General features: G+C 42.1%; 1 protein-coding gene across 1 annotated transcript; it reads right to left on the bottom strand.

The window, feature by feature from the left end:
- Positions 1 to 1,691: 1,691 nt before the first annotated feature.
- On the bottom strand, positions 1,692 to 10,053 carry map1lc3c (microtubule-associated protein 1 light chain 3 gamma). The gene is made up of 4 exons (XM_061026420.1): positions 9,908 to 10,053; positions 9,764 to 9,819; positions 9,540 to 9,646; positions 1,692 to 2,026 (listed from the first exon to the last, which is right to left on the bottom strand). The coding sequence occupies exons 1-4, from the start codon at positions 9,966 to 9,968 to the stop codon at positions 1,858 to 1,860; spliced, it is 393 nt and encodes a 130-aa protein (XP_060882403.1). The 5' UTR covers positions 9,969 to 10,053; the 3' UTR covers positions 1,692 to 1,857.
- Between the last annotated feature and the right edge of the window lie 415 nt (positions 10,054 to 10,468).

Consider the following 10,468-nt stretch of genomic DNA (forward strand, 5'->3'; position numbering starts at 1 on the left):
AGAAACTTCAGCGACTCAGGGGAACAAGTGAGATCCACAAACCAGCTAATGAAGTCTGTAATGAAATCCAGGAGAAGAAAGAAGTTACACACTGCAGGACTTTTTAAACTCTCTTTGGAGTGAGATTTCCCTGCAGAGACAGATCGAGAGCGCCCCCCTGTGGTCACACTGCAGAGACAGAGACCGTCTGATAGGCCTATGATTAAAAAGTGAAAAGGATGAAGTGAAGGAGAGTCTGATGGATCTCTGCTGCCACCTGCTGGACAAAATCCATATTTTATGACTTTGACTTCATGGTATTAAAACAAACTTTATTCCTGTGTTTAGGATCAAACTGTGAGAGGAGATATTTCACTTTAACAAACTCTGAAAGGAGAGAAATAGAAGACTTCATGAGGTGGCATCAAAGACTCTGAATCAGTTCTTTATGTTGCTGTGATATTGGTTGCTAGGCGAATTTTACTGACTATTGATCTGTAGTAACCTTCCATCTATCAGAAGGGCCTTACTTTATTTCAAAATAAAAGCACACAGGTAATACTTACATAAACATATCTTAATTGAATCTGCCTGTTTCTGCACCCGTTCTCTGACTGGTGTGAAACCGGAGGTGAACTCCCATTACCTCCAAGTAAAGGATTTAAAAAGTTTTTTTTTTTTTAACCTAATTCTTAATGAAGAAAAACAGGTTTAACTGAAATAATCCCTGAACACAGATTGACGAGAGGAGAGAATTTTAATCACTTTATAGTTCAGAACTCTAATTAGTTTTGTCATGAGACTGTTGGAGCCAGAATGCCCAACACCACACTGAACTTGTGTTTGAGTGTAATACCAACACTGAACACTGGGTGGAGTCTGGGATCAATCTGTGCATGAAGCCAAGGCGTCGAGTCTGACGGCTGCTCTTTTAAATCTCAACTTTTATGATCACACATGAAGACGTTTAGATTCTGAATGCTCTGGATTTGTTTGGACCAGAGAAGGTAGGCGGTTTTAAAGCCCCCCCACACAGCCGTTTTGGACGCCCCTCGGTTTGCCAGATATGAGAGCAGTTATCAGGTCAACAGGTGTTGCAGCGATGGAAGCGGTCAAGAGAAGTGGTTCAGATAGAAGTGATTGTACCCGACCTAAAAAGCCTCTGCATGTTTCTAATAAGCTCCACGAGCAGAAACGTGCTCAAACTAGGATCAATATTGGAGATGCTTTTGAAAAATGGAGAGAGGTTAGAACACAGAAAGGTTTACAGACCCATGCAGAGCTGGATAAACACTGAAGCTTCAGAGTCCACCACATGGTGACCTGTGTGAGCATGGACTCTAGAGAGGAGGGGGGGGGGCAGCTCTCTATTATGTTTAGAATTTAGACTGCAGTACTCATTTTAAACACTAGGAGTCAGAGTTACATACTGCTCCTTTAAACCAGATAACCCTGAGAATAAATCTAAGACGACATTATTTTCCTCTGTAATATGAAGGTGCCTGTCGGGGACAAAAACAACTTTTAGTGGACTAGTTTTGATTGGGTCATTTTTCCCTCGAGGATTATGTTTTCAGCCGACTGATGAAATCTTTTGGTGAAATTCGAAATCTTTTGCAACCAGTCGTCGTTTACACAGCAGAACATTTTGAAAAAGAGGCCAAGGTTCAAAAATACAATGCTCCCCCTTTAACGTACGACACATACACACCTCAGAGTTTGACTTAAGATTTATTGGATCCACATACTTTCATTAAAATCCATCCCACACAATCAACATATACAACACATATTACAATATATACAACTCATTTTCTTTGTACAGCAGATATATAGTCTTCAGCGGGGAATAAAATCTAGAATATATTTAGGGGTTAGTTAGTGCGAGTGTCCGAACACCTCCTGCGAGGCGTACGTCATGTAGAGGAAGCCGTCCTCGTCCTGGTGGTCTTTGTACACCTGAGCCATGGTGAGGGACATGCTGGCCAGCCCGCTGTTGTTGATGAGCAGGTAGAAAGCCTGAGTGGGCAGCAGCGCCATCCTGTTCCTGAGAGAAGAACGACACAGAGCGAGGGGGGTTAGAGACACGAGTAGTGCAGAGAGCGTCAGGTAGTCAACATGTTTGATACCACAGGGTTTAAAATGATAGAATCATCCAAATGTAAAACTGCTTTAAAATAAAAATTATTTCATATGACGGGTACGTAGGAGAGGAATTATGTAATCTCCTGGTTATTAGAACGCCAGGACTTTACATTTCAAGTAACTCTTCAAGAGCTACGATTTGGAATAAGAGCATCAAAGCAAACATCTCAAATCTAACCGGTAAAGGCAGAGTTACAAACATAACCAAATCATTTATCAGACGATTTTATCTTAAGAGGCAAACAGAAGAGAGTAAGTACAACACAAGGAAGGATCAGCTTTACGTCTGATCAGACACACAGGTGCTGTTCAGTTTTTTGCCATTTGAAGGATAAAACCACATTGGAAAACTTGTGCAAGAGGTAAACAGTACTACTGGACAAAGACACAAGACAGTAAATAAAATAAAAACAGGCAATATAGAGAAGAGAAAGAAAGCAGAGAGAGTAAGGCAACATGAGAAACATGCCAGTAAATCATAAGTTCACACGGGAAGAAACTGTTTACATGACGGGTCAAAGTGGATCGAATGGAGCGATACGGTCTGCCTGAAATAAGAGGAACAAAGAGACCGGCAGCAGGATGACCTGTGGGGTCCCTGGTGATGCTGAGGGCAGGTGACAGGAGCCGAGCACTATAAATCTCTTCTAGAGATCTCAGGCCGACACCAATCATTCTACCTGCACAGTGAGGTTACCAAAGCAGACCGTCAGTGAGCTGCTGAGGATACTTCAATAACACTCCTGTCATAAGTTATGAAAGACGTGTCCGTTTAATTCCCTTAAGAAGAGACGCTGTTGGGACTTGACGATGTTACTGGTGTTTAAGTCATCTGAAATAGTGACACCAAGAAATGTAAAACTCCTCACCATCTCTACTGCCTCGCCATTTATGATGATAGGATGGGATTCCCTTTCCCGTCTGAAATCAAAGACCAACTCCTGGGTTTTGGAGGCGTTCAGAATGAGATCGTTCGCAGCAGCAGGTTAAACATTTGAGGATTGTTGTTGATGCTCTGAAATAAATTATTTTTGTTAAATTTACAGCGACATTCTCCTGCAGGAGTTTACTGCACAAGTCTCCCTCTAAACAGTGCTTCTTTCTTCAGCCGAGTGCAGGGGTTCCCAAAAGTTTCAGCCTGTGACACCCCCCCCCCCCAAAGTAGCAGTGCTAGAGACGGTGGACCCCCTGGAGTGGTTTAAGGCGTCAATCTTTCGTTTGTTTACAGACAACTTTCATGTGAGCATAAATCTCCCTTAATATGAACTTCTTGTTAACTTCAGGGGGTCCCGAACGCCACTTTGGGAAGCAATGGTCTAGTGGTTATCGTGCCCTAGCCCACTCTCTCTCTCTCAGATATCTCTCCAATTAAAAACCAACCTAATTTTTTTTTTTTTTTTTTTTTTTAAAAGGAGCCAATCAGAAAGCAGCTGGACCAAATTTCAGTCCATGAGATTCTAAAACTCCAGCAGAAGTTTTGAGATGTAACAAACAGATCTCAGGACGACACACTTCTTTAAAGACGCTTTAAAAACAATTTACTCCACGTTATGATTTATACGTTTTCATCTTTCCACTAAAATGTTTCAAAAACTAAGTTGACTCCTTTTCTTGGTTCAAACTATATTTCTTATTAGTCAGAAAGAAAAGGATTTACAGGATCACCAGGTTGGCCTCATTTATTTAGCAGACTATAAGCCTGCATGATTCTCTCAAATTCTGACCCACAATCCTTTGCACGGCTTAACGTGTGTCCCAACCGGCTCGGTGAAAGGAAGTGTCGAGACTCAAAGGAAACATGTTGACAACAATATGATTCAGACTGAAGCAGAGCCAGAGGATCAAAGTTTTAAAAGTTCAGACAAAGCAGAGTGTCCCTGAATGCACCGAAAAGCTGCAGGAAGAATGATCGACACGTTCCACATAAATAAATCATAAAGTCTGTCCTGTGTAAATGTGTCTCTGAGTCATGACTGTCTACAATGAGGGAGAAGCTTGAGTCCCGCTGGCTGTGTTGTTTACATGGACGGGACGGCCGGCTCCTCCCCTTGTGTATAAAAGCTGTTTTAGTCAAGAACTAGAGAGAAGAAGAAGAACATACTCACTGATTATTTGGATGTTAGTAAGAGTTTTTAGATCACGCTCATTCTGTGTCAGTTTACATGAAATGTGAAGCTACGAGCTAACTAAAGAGCGCTAACATTAGAATGCTAACACAACAATGCAGCACACAGCTAATGTGAAGCTACGAGCTAACTAAACAGCGCTAACATTAGCATGCTAACACAACAATGTGAAGCTACGAGCTAACTAAAGAGCGCTAACATTAGCATGCTAACACAACAATGTGAAGCTACGAGCTAACTAAAGAGCACTAACATTAGCATGCTAACACAACAATGTGAAGCTACGAGCGAACTATAGAGCACTAACATTAGCATGCTAACACAACAATGCAGGACACAGCTAATGTGAAGCTACGAGCTAACTAAAGAGCACTAACATTAGCATGCTAACACAACAATGTGAAGCTACGAGCTAACTAAAGAGCGCTAACATTAGAATGCTAACACAACAATGCAGCAAACAGCTAATGTGAAGCTACGAGCTAACTAAAGAGCGCTAACATTAGCACAACAATGCAGGACACAGCTAAAGTGAAGCTACGAGCTAACTAAAGAGCACTAAAATTAGCATGCTAACACAACAATGCAGGACACAGGTGATTACAGCCCGAGTAGGGGAGGATTTTGTCTGAGCTTGACTCATTTGTGTGAACTCAAGAGGAGGGGGGTTGGAGGTGTGTCTCTGTAGGAGAGCGGAGGCTTCAGTATGGAGGAGGCGTGGCCTAACAGCAGTTAGTTTTGGTTTCATGCTGGAGCTCAAGGGCGACATCTACTGGATCAAAAAGTCACACATTCTTCTTTTAAGATTCAAGCACTTAAGCATGAAGAAGTTAAACTGAAGACACTACATGTGTTTTGCTATCTCGGTCAATTTGAAAACACATTAACCTGCTCCGTGTTAGCTTTTCAAAAAACTGTTGGTGATGGTTCATTGTTCGGTTACATTTTCTACAAATGATCCAAAAGGCTGCAGATAAAAAGAAATAAGCTGACGTAAAAAGGCGTTTTTCTAATGGTGTGTTTCACTGCTCGACACTCTGGATGTTGATTCAAAGATGTGTCAATGTCAACGAGTTTCTCTCCTGGTTAAAAATAGTCAGCATTAGGTAAACATGTGTTGTCGCCTGGCGTGTTTACGTCACTGTTGAGCTCCATTAATGGTTGACTTCTTATCAAAGCTAGAGTCAGCATATTTAAATCATCAGCACGCCTCCAAAGCGTGTTTAAAGGACGTAGCGAGCGTGCAGCACAGATTTGGTTCATGGCTTGTTTTACTAAGAGAGGATGCTTTGTTGCTTTAATTGAACCTCGAGCTGTAACTCATTCAGTCCTGTAGACACTGAAACATCTTCACTCCTGAGTTTTCTGCTGTGTAATGATGACAAAGGGGAAACCCCGAAAACCTGCAGAGAAGCTACAAAACTGAAAGATTCAAAAACGACGAACGACTTCAGGATGAATAAATATCAAAGCTCACACTTCCACATATTCACCAAAGAGATGATTCTCCTCTTAAGTTCCAATCAGTGAGATGTGTAGAGAGTGAGATGATAAAGGTATCTTACTATCTGATCATTAAGGAAACATGTTGAAGTGCTGGCTTCTCTGACAACAATGCAGCAGCCAGTATGTCCTCCTTCTAACTTTAGATTCTGCTCCTGAATGCTCTGGATTTGTTTGGACCAGAGAAGGTAGGCGCTTTTAAGGCGACCCCCCACACGGCCGTTTTGGACGCCCCTCGGTTTGTCAGATATGAGAGCAGTTATCAGGTCAACAGGTGTTGCAGCGATGGAAGCGGGCAAGAGAAGTGGTTCAGATAGAAGTGATTGTACCCGACCTAAAAAGCCTCTGCATGTTTCTAATAAGCTCCACGAGCAGAAACGTGCTCAAACTAGGATCAATATTGGAGATGCTTTTGAAAAATGGAGAGAGGTTAGAACACAAAGGTTTACAGACCCATGCAGAGCTGGATAAACACTGAAGCTTCAGTTTCAAGAAGCCATCCAGTGTCATTAGAAAGACGACAACAAGCCAACAAGAAACTATAAAAAATAAACTCTGAGTTCCCTCTTGATACGAGAAGATAAGTCACCATCTAATGCTACTGAAGCCCTAAGAGGACATGCATCAATTCATTTTATAAAGTCTCTGTTGTCCAGTGTTATTGAAAAAATAAAATACCAACTATAAACAATAACCAAATGTAAACTAAAATTCAATTGTTTTTTGTGCTTTTATTTTGTATTTTTGTCTTGGAGTCAGGAGCTTTCTCCTTCAAAATAAAATACAGACTTCTCCTAAAGTAAAGCTGGCAGGTTCCTTCAAAATAAAACCGTCTTCTCCTAAAGTGAAGCTGCTCCATTGTCCCTTCTGGGCCTCCGTACATGTGTGGTGGTGACTGTGTCTGCAGAGACTCTGTCCTCTGACTGGATTTTACGGTTCTGATTTGTTCTGGTTGACTCGGGATGTTTCTGGGGGGCGGAGCTGGTGTGTTTCCTCCAGCCAATGAGAGCGCAGCAGGTGAGTCTAGGAGTGGATTCAAAGCGGTGAATATGACGGACGTGGACGTAGCAGCAAAGAAGAGAAAATATAATGAGAGTGAGGAGAAACACCAAGTGGATAAAGCTCGTTCTAAAACGAGGGTGAACCTTGTGTTGTCTTTTACCCGTGGACGTGGAGTTGATCTACTTCCTGTTAGACAGGAAGGTGACAAACATCGGCGGTTAGCTTGTGCTAGCGTGCGTTAGCTTGCAGTGTAGCTACAAGCAGTAAACATACACACTACATCCTGCAGGGGGCGGAGCTTCTGGAGGAGGAGGGGCCTAGTTTGAATGTTGTGACTCCTTTAGCTGCTATGTGACGAGGAGAGAAATGTCTCGATCACACAAAGACATGGACGACGTTGGCTAACTTTAAGAAGCTAACTTTTTAATACCACGGCAACAAAAACAGTTTCATCTGAAAGTTACAGATTCTGGTATCCACTACTTCCTTATCTTTTCAGAAAGTGTTTCTCTGGCTAATCTGCAGAACATGAAGTGTTCATGGGGACTGTTTCTCAAGTAGTGGGTCACTGGAACCTGAGTGGATTATCCAACAACAAAGAGAGAGTGTTCGTAGAGCGAGCACGTTGGGAAACAAACTTCAGTCTTTAACGGCTGTGAGCGTTTGAGTCTGGATTTAAACTGTGAAACCTTCAAACAAAAAAAATGAGTTTGAAACATAATTTTCATGCTAAATATCTTCTACACGAGGAAATCCTACAAGAATTACAGCCTCATGCAACACATGTTAAAAAGCTGGAGAATTATACGGAAGCCTAAAGGGGACATTCAGCAACATATTATTTAACTCTTTGTTTTCCTGTGAAGACGAGTTATTCACTGGAAAAAACAGCGTTGAAGTCCTGAAATAATAAGTAAAAGGTGGAGTCAGCAGAAATGTTTGTAAACTCAACATTCAAACTGGGCTCAGAAGCTCCGCCCCCTGCAGGACATAGTGTGTACATTTAATGCTTGTAGCTTCACTGCAAGCTAACTCATGCTAGCACAAGCTAACTGCACAGTCACAACCACACATGTACGGAGGCCCAGAAGGGACAATGAGCAGCTTCACTTAATGATCAATCTATATTAGTTATTTTTTGAAGGAAGAAGCTACTGACTGTCTTCAAACATCAGAGAAGAGAACTCGACCTAATTTGAAACTTTGTGAATCCGTTCTGCAACAAATAAAGGAGAGTATCTGAATAGAGCCTTTTAAACATCCGTTTAAAAAATTAAAAAATAAAAACGGGTGGAGGAATCTGTTGAACTCGTCTTAAAACAGATTCTACTGAACGGTGTGCCGTTAGTGGACGGAGAGTTTTTGCAGAGTAATCCGGACAAAGACGGAGCGTCTCAGGAAGGAAGTGAAACCAACTCAAGACTCAAAATGTCTCAAACAGTCAGAGAGGAGTTCAGAACATTTACTGAAAACAGACACATCGTCTCATCTGAGGACTCAGAGCAGTGAAGGTTGAGTACAGACACTGCTGCTCCAGTTAACACTGTGTTAGCACCTAGCTTAGCATTTATAAAAACAGGCTCAGGTTGTTTTTTTAAGTTTGTGACAACATCACAGAGAGGATCCCTGAAGAGAGAGATCTTTATGTTACAGAGAAGAAGTGTTACATCACTCTCTATAAACACACCAGAAAATAGTCAGCCTGTACTTCTACAGATCTGTAAGATTGTAGTTTTGTAGAGAGTTCCTCTGGAACATAAAGCTCTCTCTCTGCAGGATCATTTCTGTATTGTTGTCACAAACTTAGAAAAACAACCTGAGCCTCTGAGGGACAAAAAGATAATATTGTATCCATTGCAGTCTGTTTCCTGCTGCAGGCTGACGACGTCTACTGGAACGAAAACCCAAAAACTGTAAACCTCCAGAGTTCCCCTTTAAGTAAATATTCTGAGTTTAGAGTACGGGGCTTCTGGAAGTGTTGGATCTTCTGTCTCTCTCTCCGTCATGTTCGGCTGCTTTTTCACCTTCAGGAGCAAAAAATTAAATGTAGAAGAAGAGGGAGTACAGGGAGTACAGGGAGTACAGAGAGGGCCCCCCCCCCCCCCCCCGCTTGAGAGTATTTTAACCTTTACCTGCATCACAGCCTGTTTTATGTAATGATTGTAAAACCTTTTGCCCCACTTTTTTAAAATCATATTGCACCAAAAATAAGTAGGTCCAAGGTTAAAGAATTCAAGAATACACCTTTAAATAAACTTTTTTAGTGGCCCATACTTTGACCAGGCACATTTTGGCTCCTGAGGATTACTCTGCAGCCAGCTGAATCGATCCACTGTTTGATTGTTAAAGCCATGTTTCACTATGAAATTCCACACTCTGCATAAATCCATATTCTGCAGGTTGGGAGTGCTCAGTTTATTTGCCTTAGGTTAGGAAATATTGCACCTTATTTTGTTTTCTGAGCATTTGGAGGAAAATGTCAACGTGATTTCTTTAAACATTTGAAAAAAGGCAAATAACTTGCATCCGGGAAAGTCAGCAACACACACATCAATAACCAGCACTATGACTGGCTGCAGCACTATCAGGCTTTTGAAACTCCACTAGGCCTGCATGAAGACCCCCTGTTCTCTGAAACATCACTGCTCCAGTAAATAGTCACATCCAAAGTGTCTCCGGAAGCATTACACGACACAGTCATCGCCCCACGTCAGCCTGATACACATTAAGCATCATGTTAAAAAATAAAAAATAAAGGTAAACATGAAGAGAAGTTCCGTTTACCTGATGATGGTGACGAACTGAGTCATGGTGAGTTCATGCGGGACCAGGAACTTAGTTTTATCCAGAGGAGGGAGATACTTCTCCTTATCGTATCGTTCGATTATTACCTGCAAACAAACAAACAAACAAACAAACAAACAAACAAACACAGACCAGGTGAGGACAAACACTTAACACCGCTACATTTTAAAAACCTGTTTGCATGATGTGAAGGAGAAACTTACCGGGATTTTGTTGGGGAACTTGGAGCGGATCCCTGCCACCTCCTGTTTCCGTGTCGCTGCGCACAGAAAAGAAAACAAGTTAGTTTAAATTTAAAAAAAAACAGTTTCCCACGCGAGTTTTTCTTCCATTTCGGAGACATTTACCAAAGCTCTTCCTCTGTTTGAAGGCTTTGATCTGCTGAGGGGTTTTGTTGAACGGAGGCATGCTGTGTGGGTGTGTGTGTGTGTGCGTGTGTGTGTGATGGAGGCAGCAGCAGGGTGAGAGGTGGACTGGACCGAGCAGCGGTTAAATAGAGGCGGCTGAGACGCATCAGCTGATTAGCACATGGCCGGAGCAGCAAGCAGCAAGCATGAATCATCTGCGGCTTTAATCGAGTTAGAGCCGCAGAGTGGAGCTCCCATAGTCCCACTGCACACACACACACACACACACACACACACACACACACACACACACACACACACACACACACACACACACACACACACACACACACACACACACACACTGGGGGCTGCAGGACCAGACATCAGCTGTGATGGAGAAAAAGAATATTTCTCAAAGATTGAAGAAGTGGATTTTAAGCCTCTGAGTATAAAAAGCGAAACCTGCATTATTTCAAACGACCAGCAGAGGGCACTGTTTCACAATTAAGTCCACCATAGAAGTCTATGATAAAACGCTCCTACTTCTGAGTTGATTTA

Source organism: Labrus mixtus, chromosome 2, assembly GCF_963584025.1.
Source record: "Labrus mixtus chromosome 2, fLabMix1.1, whole genome shotgun sequence".
In the NCBI taxonomy this organism is placed as follows: Eukaryota; Metazoa; Chordata; class Actinopteri; order Labriformes; family Labridae; genus Labrus; species Labrus mixtus.

Excerpts from the sequence above, each read along its gene's own strand:
- map1lc3c (XM_061026420.1), bottom strand. The coding sequence starts at position 9,968 with ATGCCTCCGTTCAACAAAACCCCTCAGCAGATCAAAGCCTTCAAACAG. Across the intron at positions 9,820-9,907 it reads CAAACAGAGGAAGAGCTTTG|CGACACGGAAACAGGAGGTG; the intron begins GTAAATGTCTCC and ends TTCTGTGCGCAG. Across the intron at positions 2,027-9,539 it reads CAGTTCGTCACCATCATCAG|GAACAGGATGGCGCTGCTGC; the intron begins GTAAACGGAACT and ends TTCTTCTCTCAG.